This window comes from Balaenoptera acutorostrata, chromosome 5 (genome assembly GCF_949987535.1).
Source record: "Balaenoptera acutorostrata chromosome 5, mBalAcu1.1, whole genome shotgun sequence".
In the NCBI taxonomy this organism is placed as follows: Eukaryota; Metazoa; Chordata; class Mammalia; order Artiodactyla; family Balaenopteridae; genus Balaenoptera; species Balaenoptera acutorostrata.
Genome location: NC_080068.1, coordinates 109,846,027 through 109,869,311, shown reverse-complemented (window position 1 = coordinate 109,869,311; position 23,285 = coordinate 109,846,027). Strand labels below are relative to the sequence as shown.

Genomic DNA, 23,285 nt, shown 5'->3' with positions numbered 1-23,285 from the left:
TCCTTTTAAATTTAGTTTTGACTTTTTTTAGAGAAACATTTAACTTATAAAGCCTTACCTTTTTCAGTTTTTAGCTTACTTAAACATGGGCTGTGAAGAAGAGAGTATAACATAGTTTAGTCTTAAAGATGATAATGCCACCTTTCATCAAACATCATCACTTATGCCAAGAATGAAAACAAATTCCACATTTTGAGTCTGGATAGAAAGCAAAATGACCACTTTCATAATTGCTATGTACCCAGTGTCTGATTACGGGCAGATGTAGCTGAGAAGATAAATAAATAACTAGACAGATCTTTTATCATATATATCCCAGCATATTTCACAAAGCCATTGCCAAAATAAATTTGATAATGTACATCCCTTAGATCCACTTGGAGAGCACACATGCGTGTGTGCGGGTGTGTGTGTGCATGTGTGTGTTTCATCTATTAATTATCTCCTTTAGGGATCTGCTAATCACTTATTCCTTCAATTGTGAAAAATTAATTTGGCTTTAATGCCCTTCTGTACTACCTTTTTCTGTATCCATTTTAATCTGATTTCTTTGATGAAATTTTAAAAAATCAGACTTAATACGTTTGAGGGGAATGATGCATTTGCTTTCATCTGGGAGGTAAGAAATACGTGGTGGGCAGCATGTTTGTGGAGATAGCATGCTAGTCCCCACTGTGTGGGAAGACTTTGGACTTTATAGAGCCTTTACTGGTCATGGGAGGAGCTGCTGTCTGTGCCTTGCTAAGCTTCCTTACTTGTACAAAAACTGAGCTTTCATGTTCCTGTGGTTTCCTCTCACCACTGTTAGCTTAGTCTTCCATACCTGTCTGAGAAAGAGATTCTACAACATCTTTCAGCAGCCAATTACAGTGTTTATCACCTCACTTAGAGGAAAGTTCTTCCTCATGGTCGTCGTTCTGTGGGTCAAATTTGTTTTTTCTTTTCTTCAGTAAAGGTGAAGGGTAGTGGAATAGCCTTATATATATACCAGGAGATTATTTAAATTTGTATACTATCATTTGATTTTTTTTTTTTTAATTCTGGAGAGTGCAATGCTATGGAGCACTTTATATTTATAACTTTGCCTGAAAGAATGTACAAGACCCCAGTTGTCCTAATTTATATTCATCCAGGTCCTTTTTCAGGGTATCTTATTCACATGTCTGCAGTGCTCTAGCATTCTGCATTAGAAGGTCTCTTGTCTCCTTTTGAGTGAGTGAGTGAGAGACAGAGAGAGAGAGTGTGTGTATGTGTTATTATCCACTGAGATCCAAAGACTCAGTAACTGTTGGCTGGGATCATACACTCAAATGTAAAGTATTTGAGACCTGGTTTTCTTTTTGGTAATTGCTCCTTTTTTATCCTGTTTAATAATAATATTCTCTTTTCCTCTCCAGCACAAATGTGCAGGTATGTGATAGCCCTTTCCATTGCTCTCAAGAGGAAGCAAGATCATTAGTTGAATCGGTAAGGGACAAATGTCCAAGGCATCCTTTATTCTTATAAATGTCATGGGGAAGTATAGCAGAAATTCTGAAAAATCTAGCAATGAAATGTATCAAGCCTTTTGGGGAGCATAAAGTTTAAAAATAACATTAAAATTATTTTTTTATGCAGGGAATTTAGATTAAAAACCTTAAAACCTTTTAGTTGTATTTCTATTTTCTAAAGTACATTAACCACTTAACTGATTTCATATGATACTATTTTTCACCAATTTATTGTTGTTTTAATGCATTTGCTCTCCTCTATACTGACCTGTTCCCATGAGTTATCCACAATCCAGTGTCTAAATTGTGACTGGCTGCTGGCACAGGTGCATTTCGGCTCAAAAAAAAATGAAATAAATACATCTGTTTTCCTTTTTTTCCATTTAGTTTGATTGCCTCACAAGCTTTCCTTCTCTTAACTAAGATGATATCCTCGGATTTTTACATGTCTTAGTGATAATGCTGCCTGGAGGCAACTGAATTTATTAGCAAAGTAATGCTTGATTTGGAGGCCACTAAATAAGAAAGTTCAAATTCAGATAATCAAGTAATGTTGCTATGTAAAGTGTGTTCAGGAGTGATCTTAGGCTAGAAATCCCATTTATTAATTAAGGGTTTTGGGGGTTTTTTTCTCTTAATTATCAGATAGAAACTAGTGAACTTAGATCTTTACTTAAGGAACAACAAAAATGTTTGCTCACAATGGCTGCTTTGAATTTTTTTCCCATTAATTAATCAGTTATTTAATTATTGCCTGCTACGTGTGGTTAGAATCTTGGTGCTGGGGATGCAGTATTAAAAGACACAAAGGGCTTCCCTGGTGGCGCAGTGGTTGAGAGTCTGCCTGCCAATGCAGGGGACACGGGTTCGAGCCCTGGTCTGGGAAGATCCCACATGCCGCGGAGCGACTAAGCCCGTGCGCCACAACTACTGAGCATGCGCGTCTGGAGCCTGTGCCCCGCAACGGGAGGGGCCGCGATAGTGAGAGGCTCGCGCACCGCGATGAAGAGCGGTCCCTGCACCGCGATGAAGAGTGGCCCCCACTTGCCGTAACTAGAGAAAGCCCTCGCAAGAACTGAAGACCCAACACAGCCAAAAATAAAGAAATAAATAAATAAAGTAGCTATAAAAGACACAAAAACCTCTTTCCTCGTATAGCTGACATTCTAGTTGGGGTGCTGGATAATAAATAAATACACAAGTGAAATATATAGTGTTTGTGAATGCGATAAACGCTATGATGAAAAATGAATGAGGGAAGAGGGGATAAAGTGCCAGGAGTGGGATGAGAGTTGTAGTGATTGAAAAGTAGTAGGGGACAGCCCCACTGAGGGGAGAACGGACCTGAGTCAAGATTTGTAGAAGGTAAGGGACTGAGCCAAGTGACTATCTAAAGGAGGAGAATTCCATGCTGCAGCCCAAAGGCCATGAGGCAAGTGGGTACCTGACATGTTCAAGAAATACCCGAGGAGCCACAGTGGCTGGTGGAGTAGAAAGAGTCTAAGGGAGAAAGGACGAGATGAGATCAGAAATGCGTGGATCTGGGGGTGAAAGTGGAGGCAAATTATTATGAAAGACACTGTATAATACCCTTAGAGACTATTTTAAGAATTTCATTTCTTATTCTGAATACGAAGGAACCATTGAGGGATTTAAGCAAAGGAGTGATATGATCTGATTTAGATTATTTTTTTAAATTTTTTTAAACGTTTCTTTTAATTAATTAATTAATTTTATATTTATTTTTGGCTGTGTTGGGTCTTCGTTTCTGTGCGAGGACTTTCTCCAGTTGCGGAGAGCGGGGGCCACTCTTCATCGCGGTGCACGGGCCTCTCACTATCGCGGCCTCTCTTGTTGCGGAGCACAGGCTCCAGACGCGCAGGCTCAGTAGTTGTGGCTCACGGGCTTAGTTGCTCCGCGGCATGTGGGATCTTCCCAGACCAGGGCTTGAACCCGTGTCCCCTGCACTGGCAGGCGTATTCTCAACCACTGCGCCAGCAGGGAAGCCCCTGATTTAGATTTTAACGAGATGACTCTGGCTGCGTTGGTGAGAACGGGCTAGGGAAGCAAGGGAAGATGCAGGGGAGCCGTGACAGTAATGCAGGCTACAATATTGGTGTATTTTCTTCAAGTTTTCAATTTTATATCTGTGTCATTAGATTCTGAACTTAGTTCTCATCAATATTTATTATTAATTCTTTAAGAAAAAAATTAAGGAAAACAAATTAAAAACTTTATTCACGTAGTCTCCCACTAATCTCAGATTAAGACTATTTCATTTATTTTAGTTTGGGTTTTATAAATGATAGATATAATAGATACTTGTCTTAAAATTAGCTGTAAGAATAAAGTTTCAATCTTACATCTTTTTTAAAAAGTTGTTTCCTAGCATATTAGTAGGAAAAGTCCTCTTGGAAAAAAATAATAATTGGAGAACATGGATATGATCTGGATAGTTTGATTTGGGGAACAAGATTAGAATTCAGAAACATTAACATCCAGCTTTAATTACATGGTTTGGTAGCTTTGTTGTGTTTCATAATAATGAAGAAGGTGCTATACTGATTTTTCACTGAGAAAGCTATGGTAGAAAATCAAAATGCAGAGAAAGCAGTCCCTCATCATCAGCTCTAGTGGAACTTATCGTATATGGGATTTCACCATTAAAAATTTGTAAGTCAAAGAATTGCTCTATTAGCAGCCTCATTAGTGATTCAGGAGCTCAGATTAGGTAACAATTTCTCCTGAAAATTTTATCAACTTGTAATAATGAAATTCTTTGTAGTCAGAGCATTTTGGCTTGGCATTTTATCTCTTCAGAACCACATTGAGATGTTTGAATCAGCATTACTTAGGTATATATTCCCAGATCTCTCTATTTTGCTATATATTGAATGTTGCACTGACTTCAAAGTACTGTCAGCTTTTGTTTGTCCTTTGCTTGCTCAGAATAACTTAAGGCATTAAAGTCATCCATCAAACTTGATCATGTTCAGACCACATCAATCCTGGGCCTGTATGGAAACAAATTATAACCCCAAGGTTTATTAGTGGACTTAGAATAAGTGAACTCATTCTAACAAGTTAATCAACTTAGGTAATATTATCTTAAGACAGATGTGTAGATGTTAAATGAGTCTGGGGACTTCCCTGGTGGTCCAGTGGTTAAGACTTTGCCTTCCAGTGCAGTGGGTATGGGTTCGATCCCTGATCGGGGAGCTAAGATCCCACATGCCTCGTGGCCAAAAAACACAAAAAAATAAATAAAACAGAAGCAATATTGTAACAAATTCAATAAAGACTTTAAAAATGGTCCACATCAAAAAAATCTTTAAAAAATAAAAAAATAGATAAATAAATGAGCCCGAAGTTATGCTTAAAACAAGGCCAGATAGTAATACAAGTTTTCACTTTCTAGATGTATATTCACAGAATATTCAGAATGATCGTTAACTAGGTGGGATTTTAGGATCAAGTAATTGGCTTTGGTGAACATATACTTCTGAAGTATACAAAGAAAAGAAATGGACTAAACTCTTGAGGGATTAGGAGAACTGTTGCAGGAAGCATATACTGGTGAACATATATTGATCAAAATACATTTAAGTGTAGTAGCATTGAGGCCTCCCCCCAAAATCATTAAGTAGTCACCCAACAATATGTACAGATCAATTAAATTAGGAAAAATAGTGTCACCATAACCAAGAAAAATAAAATAAAAGCCAACACCCTGATGAATATTATTTGGATGCATTTTAGAAACAAAAGAGAAAATATCTACAGAAGTAATTTGTCAGACTTAGGTTAGAGATCTTAAGAAGGATAGCTGATCTGGATCTGAGGAGGATAAGGAGAACTGAAATGGTCAGAAAGGTTATTGGATTTTGTTTATAAATGCAGATGTTTGAATTATATACAATCATGAAAGGCATGGCTGTGTCAAAAACAAGGTTTGCTACTTAGATCTGAACACACTAGGGATCCACAGAGACAGTTGGTTACTCTGGGCGTCCGGGCTACAGTGTGTGGCCACCGGCAACAGGAGTAACTCTCAGTGGTAGTTCAACCACAGGACCACCCAATTACATTTTTCTGGATAGTGTGTCTTTTTTATAGCCAAAAAGGTAGGACTCTTTCCCAATTTTTGAAGACTGTATGACCAGAAGTTGGAGCTTTATTTCAGGGAACAAGGTTCAGAGCCTTTATAGGGAACAAGGAATGTATGTTTGTGTATGTGTGTGCACACATGAGTGTGCGTGTGTGCATACACATGTAGTTTTCCTTTCAGATCTAATATCAGTTGATATTTAATGACAATTGATTCTGGGATTTAAGATGCTAGTTTTAGGATCCTTTACTGTATATAAAGTGTTATTTGGAAAATATATTGAGAAGATGGGAACAAAATTTACAAGCTTTATCTAATATATATAATTAGAGAATACATTGTTTTTTCTAGTACATGTGGACACTTCCAAAAATTGAGTATATGTTAGGCCACAAAGAGTTGGAAAAAAATACCAAAGAGTTGAGGTAATGCAGACCACATTCTCTGTCAACAGTATAACAAAGTTACTAATCAGTTATAAAAATATTAAAAGAAAAAAACCCCAAATCTGTGTTGTTTGGAAACTAAAAATACCTCTCAAGTCATGCCTCAAAAAAATGAATTATGAAAAATTATAAAATATTTAAAATTGAGTGACAACTAAATCACTCTATGTCAAAACTTGCATGATGCAGCAAAAATAGTTTTTGAGAGAAATTAACTGTATACAGCAGAAATGAAGAAAGAAAATTGAGAGGCTGAAAATTCAACTCAATAAGCACTGTTTTTTTCTTTTTACATTATAAGAGAGAAAATTATAAAGAGTAGAGCAAATATTTAATGAAATGGAAAACAAGGAGATAATGAAAAGGATCAATTAAAATAAAAGCTGGATTTTCTTCTTTTAAGGCTAATAATATAGACAAACTTATTACAGGAAAGGCAGTGAAATAGAGAAGCCATAAATAAAAATATCAAAAATTAAAATTAAGACATTATTACAGACACAGGAGATACATAAGTAATCAGAAAGGAATACTCGGGACTTCCCTGGTAGTCCAGTGGTTAAGACTCCATGCTTCCACTACAGGGGGGACAGGTGGCATGGGTTCAATCCCTTTTCAGGAACTAAGATCCCACGTGCCACGCAGTGTGGCCAAAAAAAAAAAAAAGAAAGAAAGGAATATTCTAAATTGCTTTTGGCAATACCTTTCTAAACATAGATGAATTGACAATTTTTAAAAAAATATAAATTACAATGTCAAAGCAAGAATAAACAGAAAACCCAAATAGACTTATCAACAGTTTAAAGGAATACTTAATTATGAAAATGACAATTTCTCCCATATTAATTAATGAAGTCAATCTATTTTTAATCAGAATTTCAATAGGGTTTTCACTGAACTTGGTAAGATAATCCTAAAATTTATATGGAATATTAAAGGGCCAGGAATAACCTAGAAAAGACTGACAAATTTAAATAAAGTTTTTTTTCAAGCTGTAAACAATTAAAGATACCACAAAATAAGTCAAAAGATAAGCCATTGATTGGGAGAAGATACTTGCATATAAGTGACAAAAGGATTAACAACTTATTCAAATCAACAAGAAAAAAATAACCAGTAGGAAAAAAAATGGGCAAAAGTATGAATGGGCAACTCACAAGAGGGAATATTTAAATTGCCAGTAAACATGTGAAAATCTGCTGTATTTCCCCAGTGATCAATGAAATCAAATTAAGACATAGTGCAATTTCATAGTTACCAGATAGGCAAACGTTTACAAGTGTTTTTAAGCAAGTGGAGAAGGGAGACCACTTGTACTTGTTGATATGCTTTATGGGAGTATAAATTAGTACAGCTACCTTGAAGCGCAATTAAGTGATTTCTAGTATAGTTGAAGATGCTTATAACCCACTACTCTGAAGTTACCTTTCTAGATGTACATTCTATAGAGACACTAATACATACGTTTTTATGATCAGACATGGGAAAGTTGGAAACTGGACAAATGTCTATCAATAGAAAACTGGGTAAATAAACTGTAGTATATTTGTACAGTGGAATACTATACCACAGGTAAAAATATGTGAATTAGAACTATATGACTCTACATGGATAAAACCTGAAAGTGCAGTGTTGGGTGAAAAAAGCATTTGGATATAGTATGCATTGTTGAAGTAAAGTTTAAAACACCCAAAGCAGCACCATATATTTTTAATGAATACAAACAGATACGTTGCTCACATTTTAGAAACATAAATAAGAACAATAAACACCAGTTTCAGCATAGTGGTTAGGAGAAGTTACTTCTGAGAGGGAATAAAAATAAGTAAGGTCTTTATTTTTGATGAGTCGGGAGAAAAAGAGACTTCAGTTGTAACTTTTCTGAAATAACCATGTTAACTCTAAAAAAATCTAGAGAGTAGATATTTGTTATAATGGTCTCTTCATTTTCTGTGTGTTTGAAGTATTGATATTTCATAATTAAGGGAATTTGTATGCCCAGAAAAACAACACAGAAAATTAATGAAACCAAAAATTGACTCTTTGAGACCAGCAAAACTGATAAACACTTTAGCCAGAATGTTCAGGAAAGAAAAGAGAGAAGACAAATCTTTAATGTCAGGAATGAGACAAGTGGCATCACTACTGATTTAGGAGCTATTAGGAGAACAATAGAGAAATATTGTGAAAAAACTTTATACCAGTTAATTTCACAAGTTGGATGAAATGGGCAGATTCCTTGAAATACATAAACTACCAAAACTCACTGAAGAAGAAATAGGCATAAACAACTTAAATTTGCACTTAAAAACCTTTCTGTAAATACAACTCTACAACTCTAGACCTTGGATCCCACTGCTTTTATTAAGCATTGTATTGAAGCTTCTAGCCAGTGCAGGAAGGCATTAAAAAGAAGGAAAAGGCATCCAGGTTATAAAGGAAGATGGCATGAGTGTCTATATTAAATATTCCATAAAATCTAAAGCTACTAGAATAAGTGATTTTAGCAAGGTTGCAAGATATAAGCTCAATATACAATAAACAATTGTATTTTTATATATTAGGAACAAAACTTAACGAAAAATAAATACATTATTTATAATTGCTTCAAAAATATGAAACACTTAGGAATAAATCTGGAAAAAAAATGTGAAGAACCTGTACCCTGAAAACTGTAAAACATTGCCCATAGATATCAGAGAACTAAATAAATGGGAAGATGTATCATGTTCGTGGGTAGGAAGACTCAATATTGTTATGATGTCAATTCTCAAATTGATCTATAGATTTAATGCAGTATCAATCAGATTGTAATACACTTTTTTGTAGAAATTAACAAACTCATGTATGTGGATACTAAGGACCTAGAATAGACTCAACAACTGTGTAAAGAACAAAGTTGGAATACCAACTCTTCCTGATTTCCAGACATTTTATACAACTACAGTAATCAAAAGAGTATAGTAATGGTGTAAAACTAGAGAAAGATCAGTTAAAACAAATCCAGAAATAGACCTACATATATGTGGACAACTGATTTTCAAAGTAATAAGTTTTCAACAAATAGTGCCTGAACAGTTGGTTATCCCGTACGGGAGCAGTTAACATCAGTATATACTGTGGCCACCTCTTTCATCCCTAAACTTTACCAGAAATCTCATAAATGGATGTTGGCGTTTACGTAACCAGGCGAAGGACTTTAGGTGAATCCATCATCAAAAGCGTCTGATGTGAGTCTGAGGCATTGTTATCGCTAAAAGCAATAGCACTTAAAAAAATTCACACCAAAGCCATATTAACATTTTTTTAGAGGCCCACAACAAAGATAATCAATAAAGCAGCTAGTTTAGAAGTGCACACTTTGGGGTTCTTTGCTCTAATGGGAAACTGCCAACTAATGAATATTTCTAAATAGTTTCAAATATGAAAAGTAATGACCAGAAGAATAATGTTACAGTTCATTATAGTTGTTGGATAGGACTTTTAACAGCATGCTTCTCAGATCGTTTCCTTTGGGCATGTACTTCATCTCTGCTTAAAGCTATTGATGACAACAGCAACAGTTTCCTTGCACATCTCAGAACAAGATGACAATCCTTGGCTTCTGGTTTTTGAAATCAAGCCAACTCAAAACTAAGTTCTGAAGTCACTCTGGCTGGGATGCCCTCTTATCACCAGGGTTGCTTGGACCTCTTGGACTGCCTAGGCAAAAGACCCTTCCTTCTGTGGGCATTCACTTTACATCTGCATCAAAGAGGACTGTTTCCCTTTAGAGTGGAACCTTTCTGTGGATGTGATTTTTCTAATGAGGTCATGCTACAGTATTTATGCCATACAGATTTGTTTTATTTGTGACTCTGAAAATGAACATCTTTGTGGCAGTTTACTATTAAAAAATTTAAATAATGTATTTTCTTGATAAATCAGGATCTGATTCTAGTATATCTCCCTCTTCCTTTCCCTTTCTTTCCTCTTAAAAGCTTCGCTGCATTACCACTGAAAGATGGACAAAGGAGATGAAAGTAAAATAATTTTTTTCAGCTACTAGCCAATTGTATACATTCTTGAAAGGAAGAGGAAGTAGATTAAACTAACATAAACCTAAAATACTCTTACAGGGACTTCCCTGGTAGTCCAGTGGTTAAGACTCCGCACTCCCAGAGCAGGGGGCCCGGGTTCGATCCCTAGTTGGGGAACTAGATCCCGCGTGCCACAACGAAGACCCGGCACAGCCAAATATCAAAAAAAAAATACTCTTACATTTTGTTTATGGATAACTAAGAATTGGTCAAGTTTTGTTGATTTATAAAGCAGAAATCAGAAAAGAAATGTGAAAATAAAATGAATATAGATGAGGGAGATTAAGAGGTACAAACTTCCAGTTACAAAATAGGTAAATCATGGAAATGAAGTGTACATCAAGGGGAATGTAGTCAATAATACTGTAAAATCTTTGTATGGTGACAGATGGTAACTAGATTAATTGTGGTGATTATTTTGTAATGCATAGAAATACCGAATCACTATATTGTGCACCAGGAACTAACATAGTGTGGTAGGTCATTTATACTGCAACAAACAAACACACTCAGAAAAAAAGATCAGATTTGCTGTTACCAGAGTGGGGGGTTGGGGGAGGAAGAATTGAATGAAGGCAGTCAAAAGGTGCAAACTCCCAGTCATAAGATAAGTAACTACTAGAGATACACGGTAGAGTAGGATAAATAGCATTCATGCCACTGTATGTTACACGTGAGAGTTGTTAAGAGAGTAAAGCCTGAGTGCTCATCACAAGGAAAAATGTGTTTTCTGTTTCTTTAATTTTGTATCTATATGAGATTATGGCCGTTCACTAAACATATTGTAGTCATCATTTCATGATGTAAGTTAAATCATTATGCTGTACACCTTAAACTTATACAGTGCTGTATGTCAATTATATCTCAGTAAAACTGGAAGAAGAAAAAAAAAATGAATATAGAGTAACTGCCTCATGAACCATGGAAACATAATGCAGGGAGAGAATACCCGAGGTAATTTAATTCAACTAAAACCCTACTGCACCTGAATGAAAAATCAGGAACTTTTTTCTCTTTAATTTTGAATCCTTATAATAAAGTAAAAGAACATCAATCCTCATATCATGTAGTAAAGCAAGCTTTTATGTTGGTTGAGTGTGTCATGTTTGTTAATTAATTTGAACAAATGTAACCTGCAGGTGAAAATGCCTATAGGGACCTGGTGGGGTTATCTGAAGGAGTACAAAACAGTTGTTTAATAGTTCATATTCATTTAAAATACAGTTTACACATGAGTAGGGACAGAAAAGAGTAAGCCTTCTTTGGTTGATAAAAGAGGAATACTTTGGTAATGAGAACACTAAATTTGTTTGAAAGAAATTAAAGATATGAATATTCATGAGAAGTATTTTTGGAGTGGGAGAGGAGAGGAGATAGCATTTTTAGAATGAGAGTATAAAGTAATACAGTTTCCTGGAGAATTTATCTTAGATGAGTAGAGGGTGCCCACATTCGTCCCCTACTGAGAAATTAGGAGAAGTAACTGAAAATCCTTCTGTTTCTTACAAGGAAAATGTAATGATGGTGACTTCTGAGAGTGAGGGTTGGGATTAGGTCACTTTAAAATGCTGCTCTGTGCATTTCTTTGTTCTTCCATTTTCTGTAAGCAAGTGTAATGTTTAAGAATCAGGAAGTCATTGACAGTAGATGAAGAGTTAAATAGCTAATGTGTATCATGAACCCATTGTTGTTTTCAAATTTAAATGTTGGTCTCTTTTGACATATGTTAATATGGAAAAATGTAAAACAAAAAAAAAAACAAAAAAACCCAAAAAACTTTCAGACTTTCATAGTTATTTTATCTCTGTTAGATTTACCTGTGATGTTTGTTTTCTTTTATATGAGGCTTTGTACAGTCTGAATATATTCTACCAACCAAGAAATATATTTCAGGAATAAAGAAATAAAACATTCTGGGAATTATTTTTAAAATAAAATGTAATGATAAATGTTTTAGCTAGAGTAGTTTGTCCATTTCTTTTCTGTAATGCTTTTTAGGTTAATGAGAAGCTGCTCGATTATTCTATTTCATATATCATACATTTTCTTCCCCTGAAATGTTTGACAGCTCCAGCAAGAAGCAGCTGCTAATTTTAAGCAGGAAATCTAAACAGCTACCTTTCCAACAAACTCTGTAATAGGCGTCCTGCACAATTTAAAAAGCATAAGAATTTCAAAGAATAAGCAAGTTATTCTGTTTTATAGTCTATTTAGAAAAACAGAGCCATCAAATCCCAAAGGCCTAATCTCAATTTTTATGTTGTAGTGTTACTTTCACACCCAGAATTATTTAAGTTCTGCCATCCTCAAAACCAACCATGGTTAAGCATTTTCCCTGTGCTGGGAAGCTGAATAGAATTTTCTTTCTTTTTAAGTACTTGGAAAAATCTCAAGGATGTTTTACATACAATTTGTACAGAGGTCTTCTTTATTTACATTGTTACATCATCATTTTGTATGATAGAAAATAAAACAAAGCATATTTGATTAACCTTTTTCTCAAAGAGTGGAAGGAAAAATAACTTTAACCCATTTATGATTCAGGGGAATGTATTAGCCAGCGTTTTTCAGAGAAACAATCAATAGGAGATACATATGAAGAGATTGTTAAGGCTTGGTGATTCCAAAATCTGCAGAAGGGGATGGCCTGCTGGAGACCCAGGAAAGCCAGGGATTCAGATGAAGTCCAAAGGCAGTCTGCTGGAGAACTCCCTCATGCTTGGGGAGGCTGGTCTTTTTGTCTGTTCAGGCCTTCAACTGATTGAATGGGGCCCACTCACATTATGGTGGCAATCTACCTTACCCAGAGTTCACCAATTTAAAAGTTAATCTCAACCAAAACCAACCTCCAAGTTGGCACATTAACTATCATAGAGAATCTTTTAATATTGGCTGAAATTTATATTTTCCTGCTGAGTTGTTCTTTAAGACTGTCCTTAGACCTAAGGAGGGCCCTGCTTTGGGTCCTTCTTTTTAGAGGGTCCTGCTTTGGCCCTCATCCAATCACATCCCTCCTCACAGGGCAAGACCGAGGGACCAAAGTTGTGCATTCACCAGGAGCCCAAGCCCCCATTCTAGACCACCTTTTAGTTACTCAAGTCCCTGGAATTCCTTACCCAGCTAGCTGCAAGCCTGTTTCCAGGGCCTACATGGGCATCTCCCCAAGTGCACGCTCATGACTGTGCGGGCTCTGCTCACCATTACTTCTACAGGGGCCTGTGGGTGGCTGTTAGGAGGCAGGGGACACCTAGATATGTGAGCTACCCTTGTGCAGGTGAGGCTCTCAACACAGCATGGAGCCTGGGGTAGCAGAAGCGGGGCAGGATGAGGGCCATGTGCCTCTTTTCCTTACTCTGCCATGTTCAGGCGGTCTCTAAGGTGTCCAGAATGCTAAACGAGAGCTTCCAAGTCAGTGCAAAGGTATATTTATCAAGACAGTAGGATGCAACAGTTTTTATAGTCACTTTGTTAGCTTGATTTATAACCTTTAAATACTCAGGTGTATGATATATGGGTCTCCATTTGTACATTTGCCCCAGACCTCAAATATCAGAGGCAGATCTTTCCTACTAAGGCTGAGCAAATTCAGAGAATTAGAAGTTGATTATTAAATTTGAAATCTGAAAAGTGTGTTATAAAATCAGGGTGGTGGTTATACCTCAGGGAGAAGAGGTTATGACTGGGGAAGTGCCTGGCATGTTCCATTTCTCGACTTGGGTGTTGGTTACATAGATGCTTATTCTGGTTATTCTTGGGCTTTGTGCATTCTTCTCTGTGGAGAACGGATCTCTCTTTAAATTTTTTTTTAAACCTTTAAAAATGTATTATTCTTAATTAGGAAAAAATCTTATATCTCAGAAAAACTTTTCAATCTTGTCTACCACAGGTTATGTCTGTTCTAGGAATCTTGGCCCAGTCATCAAAATAGAAAAATTAATTTAAACACTTTAGAAGACAGCTAAATACATTATATAATGTGTCTCTGTGTGTGTGTACCTACGTACACATGTGTGCATGTATCTATGAACGTGTGTCTTGGATTTTTGTTCTCAAGGCCTCAGCCAAAGAAGCAACTGAAAGAACATTCCTCTCCTCTGTTCACATTCTCAGTAGTTCCCATGGGTTAATGACAGAAAATTTTTTCAAGAATGCTTTTTTTTCTTATTTGACTCTTAAGTCTGTGGTTTGTTTATCTGAAAGAAAAGGCAATAACAATAAAAGGCAAAGAGGAGTATTCACTTTGTTCTATAATTTCATGTTAAAAAAAAAACCATTCTGGATATAGTTTCTACATCTAAATGTTCGTTATAACAGAGACTCTGTTCTTATCTTTCAGGTGTCATTTTCACTGAATAAAGGAAGTAATGAAGAAGGTATGGTATATGCTGGTTCTTGAGGAACTAGATATGTAAATTTATTCATTTACAGTAGTGGAGACCCCAAAAAATACAATAGATTAATTTAAAAATTATATAAACTAAGTAAAATACTTTTTTAGTCATTAAAATTTTCAGATGAAATCAATTATTTCCTAATTTCAGAAAATAAGGAACACGTTTATTACTTTTAGGCTAGAAAGTAGTTTGATTGTGCAGTGACTTTGTTGGTGAAGTACTGAGGTTCCAGCTAGTTCTGATAAATTTTAAGCCTCCAAATGTCTGCATTTGGGAGACTTTATTTATTATCTATCATCATTTTAATGAATCACTCATTTTAACTAAAGATCTTAAAATCAAAATTTATAGTAGGATTAAAAATAGCATTTTTTAAAATTACCATTATTTGAAGCTGTTTTGAGAAACAAGTAAAAATGTTCTGTAGTAAAAATTTCAAAATACAAGCATGTGCATGTATCATTTGCCTTTTAAAATATTGCAAGGCTTTTTTGCCTTTTTGTTTTAATATGAAACTTTAGAATAATATTCAACTCGCAAGTTTGGAGGAAAAATGAGAACTATTTACTATGAATCAAGTTGTAAGATGTTTAGAAAGGAGCAAATGCATAGACATGATTTCGTGGGAAAGCAAACTATATTCCTTATATGGGAAACTAACAGATTGTTTCTTTGCAATACTATCCCATTTTGGGTATTTGACAGACGGTCAGATTTTACAGTACAGGGTTTTCCTAGACCTTTCATGCCGTAGCTAGGACACTAGCTTCAGTACTATTCAATAAAGACTAAAGTGACCCAGTAAGATGTAGGAAATAAAGTGGGAAGGCTCTAGAATATAAGGCCTTAGCCAAATGAGAGAACTTAGGACGAGAGTTTAAAGGTGAGTGGCTTTAAATATAGAAGTGTGTCATACTAAGTTCTGATTGTTTTTATCTGCCTAAATCTTTCCGAAAGGTCTAAATTAAATGTGTCTTATCCTCCTTTCCTCCCCGCCTCCCTCTCCACCCCTTCCCTAACACCCTGCTGCCCCCATTTTTAAACACAGATCAAGTATGGCACTTCCTTGGCAAGTGATGAGAACATTTGAAGTTCTGCCATCAGGATTCCAGTCTCTAAAAACTCCAAGACTCCATCTCCCCCAAGTGCTAGAAACAAGCAGATCTATGAGAATCTGCTAACTTCCTGTTGAAACTTCTTTTTTTCAAACTTTTTGAGATATGCAAAGTGTAAATAAACATTGAAATTTTTGAATTAGTTTCCTTTGGATATTTATTGATGTGAAAAGATGTTGAATTTCATAGCAAAAATTTAGAAGCATTGAGTTTCACCAGTTCCAATTTGCATGCCTGAAGGAACCCAATGATTTTTTTTTTTTAATTTTTTATTTATTTATTTATTTATGTATTTATGGCTGTGTTGGGTCTTCGTTTCTGTGCGAGGGCTTTCTCCAGCTGCGGCAAGCGGGGACCACTCCTCATCGCGGTGCGCGGGCCTCTCACCATCGTGGCCTCTCCCGCTGCGGAGCACAGGCTCCAGACGCGCAGGCTCAGCAGTTGTGGCTCACGGGCCCAGCTGCTCCGCGGCATGTGGGATCCTCCCAGACCAGGGCTCGAACCCGTGTCCCCTGCATCGGCAGGCAGAGTCTCAACCACTGCGCCACCAGGGAAGCCCGAACCCAATGATTTTATTAACTTTTATTTCTGTGAGTTAATATAAAAATGATAAATTTAGTAAGTTAATACGATTTTTGTAGATATTATTGCTCCCATTTTCATACCATATTATGTTTTTTGAGTCCATTGCTGGTGGAGACTTCATTTAGCCAACCTTTGTCCTCTTAATAGTCCTGTGTAAATGTGTTTACATTTATTAAGGCTCTTTCCTACCATTTATTTTGTAGGTCCTAAACTCCATTTGATTCTCATCAAGTCCTCTTAGTTTTACTTCTCGTCTCTATGGTGATCACTCCCAAGTCTACATAAGAAGCCCAGTTCTCTCTCCTGGGGTTTATCTAGCGGACATCTCTTTAAATGCCTTGGATCCCTCTTGTCCAAAACTGAACTCATTGTCTTCCCTTTTTCTTGAACAGCGGAATTAACATTCTCCTAGTTCCCCTGTCAGACCCTTGAAACCATATTGAATCTCCCTTCTCCTCTCTTTACTCATGAAGGTCATCTAAATGTTTCTGTGCCCCCTCCATTCCTTTGCACCCTTACTATGCACGTTTTCCCCCTTATTTCTCCCAGACTCTTGTAGCAGCCTCCTAGGTCTTCTCCATGCCTCCAGATCCAGCCCTCTGCCTCATTCCCATTGCTCCAGCTCAATTTCATGCCCTCTTGCCTCCTAACCAAGTTGTTATCCTACCTCTGGCTTTCCTTCCTGCACATCATCTTCCACATTTCCAAATAGTTATGTTCCTAAAGCATGGATAGTGCCTTGTTAGATTTTTCTCAAAATGCCTTCAATGGCTTTTCATATTCTTGAGAACAGAAATCAGGAAAGCCATCTTTCAGCCATGTCATGTTACCCCTTCTCCAGGCACATCTCGTGCTTTTCACATTCCCAGTTCTGTGCTTCTGTGGCCAGTTCTGTTCATATTTTTTTTCTCCCCTTTTTTTCTATTATCATTATGAACACATTGCATTTACATAATGTGTTTTGTGGTTTACAAAGCCCTGCTATAATAGCATTTCTTGAGTGTCTATTGCATGTCGGGCAGTGTTTTAGACGTCGTGCATGCATATACCCTATAAGGTGGAAATTGCCCACTTCACGTTGAGGCTCCGAGAAGTTTAATAACTTGCCAGAGGTCACAGAGATAGTAAGTTTCAGAGCCAGAATTAGGACTCATGACTACATGGCTCTAAATGCTATGGTTTTTTCACCCTGCTATGCATGCTGCTTCCCTCCTACAGCCACCTTGTGATGTGGGCGAAGCTCAGAGCATGCCTGTTTTACAGGTGAGGAAATAGGCACAGAGTTTGTCATTAGCCCAAGTGAAATAGCAATGTTCACTTGAGATGTCTTTGGGAATGTGTGAACCTCTTTGAGGGACATCAAAGAATGTAAGGAGAGAATCTATTTTTAATTTTATATATTGATAGCTTAAGCTGTGAAAATAATAAAACTTATAGAAAGATATAAAATAGAGAACAACTATTATTTCAATTCAGTTGGCCCTTGAACAACATGGGTTTGAACTGTGTGGGTCCATTTATATGCAGGCTTTTGTCAATGATAAATACTGCAGCACTGCACGATCTGCTCTGCTACTTGGTTTAACGCGTGGATGCGAACCACAGGTACAGAGAACCGCATATACAGAGGACGAACTGTAAGTCATACACAAATTTTCGACTTTGGGGAGGATCTGCACTAAACAATAAACAAATTATCAAAGGATGGATTAATGGCTTATGGCATGTGGCATATTAATCTCCTGTGAGTTGGAGAAGAAGCCATGTCTGGTGGGCCTCGTGTGGGGTAACTCACACCTCGTATTTGGCTCCCCTCCTCCTAGCGGTCAGTGATACTTAGATGCTACCTAGTTAGTGACCCTTTCTCACTACAGTACAGTTAATCACAATTGTCTTCATAGTATATGATTTTACATAGTTATAATCTTAAATACATCATTTTGAATTTTAACTCATTATTATAAGCATCTTTCTACATTGCTATATAGTCATCAGTATTACTATGGTGACAATTATATTTCAGTGAGCATCTATTTCATAATTGTTTCAGAATGTCTTCCAGACTAGCTAATCTGATCTTTGCTAGCCCATTCCCATGGAACAATTAACTTGAACACATACTTAGAAAGGAAAAATCCTGCGAAAGAATAAAAATGAATCTTTGTTAAATATCCCCTAAGACAAATTAGGAAACCAAAAGTGATCCATGGATGGGATTTTGGGTAACACCCACAGCTAGGTCCCATGGATATGAAAAATCAAAGGGGTAGACTGTCCAAGATTTATTTTTCTCAAATGTGCTGTCTGAAATTTTTGTGAGCTTTTCTTTATTTTTCACATACAGACCAAATCATTTCTTACATGATACATTTAGTATCACTCCGTTGTTCTGCAGAAGAAACACACTGAATTTCATAAAATGCAGTTCTCCGTCAAGGACTACATGCATTTTTAGCGGTTTGTGTACTCACTAATAGCAACATTTGATGATTTATTCCCAGGAGGGGGTTCACTGCCTTGTCATGAGTAAAGATGTTTCTTGTGACTGCTGATTAATCTTTATTACTTACTGCTTTATTATACAATGGATCACATCTTTAAGTTCTGGGTCAGGTATGTTCTTTTCATCCTTCTTTCTATGTTCTGTCCAAGGTGATATCAGTGTTTCCCTGTGGGGTCTATGAAACACCTGCTCCAGAATCACTTAGAATGCTTCTTAAAATACAGATTTCTGGCTTTCCCTAAAATCTACTAAATCAGAATTTCTGGGGTTGGGGCCATAAGCTTGTTTTCCTCCCATCCCCATAAAGTTTTAAACCCATTGGTTTAGATAGTTGAGGGGTAGATCATATTGAGAATTTCTTCATGTTAATATTCTGTTTGAGGTTATCTTCCCCCTAAAAAGAGAAGAAAGAAAGCCAGATGTCTGCCTTCGTAGTGGACTTGTATATAATATTATCACTACTTCCTGTTAGAAAAAAAATGAAAGGCAATAAAAGTTATATGAAGTTTAGTGTTAAATATTAAAAGTGTTCTTCTGCATTTCAAATCAGAGAAAAATTTACACCTGATGAGAATCACTTGTGATTTCTAAGTTATCAAACTTCCTAGATAAAGTGAGCCCATAATAATTGGTCACCCCCCGCAGAGCCACCCCTGGCTTCTGTCTTCCTAAGGCACCTTGAGAGAGAAGTGGCTGCTTCTCATGCGACAGCCTCGAGGTGTCGAAACAATGAAGAGATGGCTCTACTCCGACGGAGTGGGGAAGACAACAGTGGCAGCAGGCGATGGAAGAGCTCTGAGGAACGTGTGAGCGCTTGTCACACACGGGCCAGAGTCTCTGTGGCTGACCTGACATTTACCCTACTTAGATCACCTGTTGGGAACAAACTCCACTTCTCAGATCATTCCCCACCTTAAAAGGAGCCAGGAACCCAGTGCAGCCAGGACAGAGGCATAAGCTCTTCTTTCCTTCAGTCAAAAAATATTTATTGAGCTCTCTTATGTCAGGCCAAACAATGCAGCTGTCAGTCCTTTCCTGAAGACCAAGACTCTCGAGGTATCCTGGTACCCCAAGAGGGAAGCTGCCGGTGCTTCATCTTCTCTGTTCAGGTTCCCCAATACAGAAAGGGCTCTTTCCCCTTTTTAAAGTACCTGGTTGCAAAGGGTTGAATCACGCAGAAAGATTAAGAGGTTTGATTACATCAGTCTAGAATGCATTCCATTACCATGATTTTAATCAGCCAACCCTCTGTTTTCAGACATGCTTCTTCCTTTTTGCTATTTTAAACTTCATTCATTCAACAGTTATTTACTGACCACCTATGTGTAAGTGCCAGGTACTAGTCCAAGTTTTTAGGATACATCAGTGCAAAACTGACAAAAATCCCTGCCCTTGTGGACCTTGTATTTTGTGTGGGGAAGACAGATCATAGACATTGTAAGTAATTTCTATAGTATGTAGGAGAGAAAGAGCAGGGAGAGGGGAAATCAGCAATCCCGCTTTTATTCAGGGGTAGGAATGTGAATTGGAGTTTTAAACTGAGTAGGTCAAGACAGGCCTCTTGGGAAGACGACAGCCGGGCAAAAGGTTGAGAGAAGCAGAGTGGGACCTCGTGGGTCTCTGGGGGAAGAGAACTGAGGCAAAGGAAGTACTCAGAACAGAGGCCCTAAGGTAGGAGTATGACCAGTTTGGAGGAACAGCAAGGAGGCTGTGTGGCTGGAGGGGAAAGAGCGAAAGAAGAGTGACAGAGATGAGGTCCCAGAGGCAGAAGGGAGGGCATAGGCGGCCTTGTCAGCCAACATAAGGCTTGGCCTTATACCTTGATCAAGTGAGGGTATAAGGGAGGGTCCTGAGCAGAGGACTGCGGTGACGAAAATAGATTGTGCTGGGGCTGAGTGTGCGGGGGGACAGAGTAGGGCAAGGATGGAAACGGGAAGATTCCTTATGAGGTTTCTACAGTAATCAGGTAAACTGTCAGAGTTTTTCCTTCTTTGAGATCATTTTCTTGGTATAAATTCCATAAGAGGGCATCACAGAATAAGAACATTTTATGGCCGAATACATTTTCATAAAGGTTATTCCAGTTATATTGCCACCCGTAATATGTGAGACTTTTAGTTTCTTCTTTCCTATCCTTCCTAGGATGGATATTTTGTTGTTGTTATTACTATAATAGTTAATTATATATATATATACATAACAGTTAATTGTATTATTAACTGTTTCCCTACATTTTTACTAGTTATAGTATCTTTTATGAATGTTCTGTTTATTTTCTTTGCCTATTTATCTACTGGATCTTGATGTTTTTATCAATTTGTATAATATCCTTATTTTCAGGTGCAAAATTTGGATCCTGAAGGCTGGATCCAAGTTTAAAGAGATTAGCCCACATTCAAAAATCTAAACCTGGGCCCTAAAAATATTTATGCAGAGCTAACCAGGGATGCATGGGGTAGTTCTACTAGTTTTCCTGGTTTGAGGCAGGACTATCTATAGGACTGTCCTTGTTATGCTCCCTTATTACTGCTTCCTGTTCTCTGTTAAAAGGAAAAAATGAAAGATAAATTTTTTAAAGTTAACACCTTAAATGAAAAATGGATAAAATAGTACAACCAGTACAGTTTTAAAAGAAATCATGGAAGAATGCCAAACAATGAGTTTATCCAATTAAAGCAGCTAAAACTGGATGGCAGACGTACATCTGTGGTCCTTGACTAGGAGAATTTAGCAGTTGGCAAGATCAGGGATTACCATCCTAAAGCAAGGGTTCTCGCCATCCGGGGTGTAGAACATGAATACTAGGATTCAGGCCAGAACCTCATGCATCAAGAGCACCGCTATGCCCAGGTGGACAAAACCAGCTCAGCCCCCAGTGAAATCTGCAAGTAGACTTTGCTGTTCTTTCCTGTCTAAACCAACAGCAAGGCAGGCAGAGCCCCGTGCTCAGGGCCCTCCGTGTGCCGGAGATGCCTGCAGGCTTGCAGTGAGTGATGCAGGCAGGTGTGGAGCAGAACTCGGGCTGTCGACTCCAAGACTGATGCCCTTTCCACTGTATCTCATTGCTTCTTGCACTCTTTCTTATCCTCCAAGTTCAGCTCAAATGCTACCTTGTCTGTGAAAACTTTCCCACTCTTCACGTTGAAATCAATCATTTTCTCCTCGGGGAGAGGGTATAGCACTATTGATTTATTCCTCCATTACAAGATTTCAGTCACTATAGCTTATATTAGAATTGTTCATATTGCCTCTACTACTGGATTATAAACTCACTGAGAGCGGAGACTGTCATGACAATTTTAGCATTATTGTTTTACACATTAACAATTCATGTTGGTTGTATTAAATTGATACTGCATCCTGTGAGGAAGACAGATATTCTTTCTATTTTACTTATTACATTAACTGATGTTTAGAGGTTCCTGCAAATCACAGGACTTCTGCATCTGAAGACAGTGTCCTATCACTGCATGGAAAGCATTTTGAGGGTATCTCTGCTCTATTCCAAAGCCATTTAAGATCTTTGAAATATAAGAATCTATTCCTTTCAGGGATATCCAAAAGAGGAGATTTAACATATCTAGCCTACATACCAGTGATTTTAATTTAACTTACTTTATTTTTAATGTGTATGGACCTGATCACTGTACTCAGAAAACTCCTCATAAATCTTAAGGAATAAAATTAAGTATTAAATGTCTTTTTTTTTTTTTGCAAGCTGCGTAATTCTTGCTTCCTAAAATTCTACTTATCATTGATATTTTTCTTGAAAACCCTTCTATTTTACTGGGTTGTTTTTTGTTTGTTTGCTATGGAGCCCTCAAATGAATATAGTAACCATCTCTCTAGTGTAAAAACAACAACAACAAAAAACGGATACTTCACTTGTTATGAATTCCATATATTTTTTAATGCAGCCTAGAATATTTTGTGCTTTCCAAAAAAATGATTAGTGTTACCCATCTTTATGTTCCCAAGTGAATCAAAAGGATATCCAGAAAGTAAGATTCTCTGGGAAGGATTTTATCTATTATTTGTATTTAAGGCATTTTGAGAGTTCTTACATGAGATTCCTCTAATGCCCCAGGGGAAAAAAGTTCAACTTATATAAAAAAACAATACCTTAATTGTGAAAATACTAAGGCTGATCATCACATGTTTACTGCTGCTCTTTTATGGAGTATGAGGCAAAAATAAACACGGAATACTTCAAAATAAAAATAGGCTCAGCGCTCAAAGGCCAAGATTCTTGTCCCAGAGTGGCTTCTTCCTGGGTTTTTGGTTTAATTATTGATAATAACTTCCATGTTTGAAACTTGACCTTCTGAACTTGAAAGTAGAAGTAACATATTTTGGTTTTCAGATTAAGAACACCACAAGAAGCACCATGATAGAAAACCTGAATAATCTCAAGAGTGGTAGGACAAATAAGATTAATACGCAGTGAGAAAGGAGAAAAATGTAATCCATGTTGATCTAATGTAAATAGTTCAGTTGATAAACTCATTAAAAAAAAACCCCAAAACCTTAAAACTCCACTTATTCTAAACTACTGTATTTCAGGG

The 23,285-nt window shown here is 37.0% G+C and overlaps 1 protein-coding gene across 2 annotated transcripts in view; it reads left to right on the top strand.

Annotated features, from left to right (window-relative positions):
• Positions 1-15,771, top strand: part of PPA2 (inorganic pyrophosphatase 2) — an 85,087-nt gene extending 69,316 nt beyond the window's left edge. For both annotated transcript variants that reach the window (XM_057547154.1, XM_057547153.1), the window contains 3 exons: positions 1,398-1,467; positions 14,460-14,496; positions 15,566-15,771. In XM_057547154.1, the coding sequence (XP_057403137.1) occupies positions 1,398-1,467; positions 14,460-14,496; positions 15,566-15,594 (136 nt within the window). In that variant the 3' untranslated portion in view covers positions 15,595-15,771. The remainder of the gene's footprint in view (positions 1-1,397; positions 1,468-14,459; positions 14,497-15,565) is intronic.
• Positions 15,772-23,285: the final 7,514 nt, after the last annotated feature.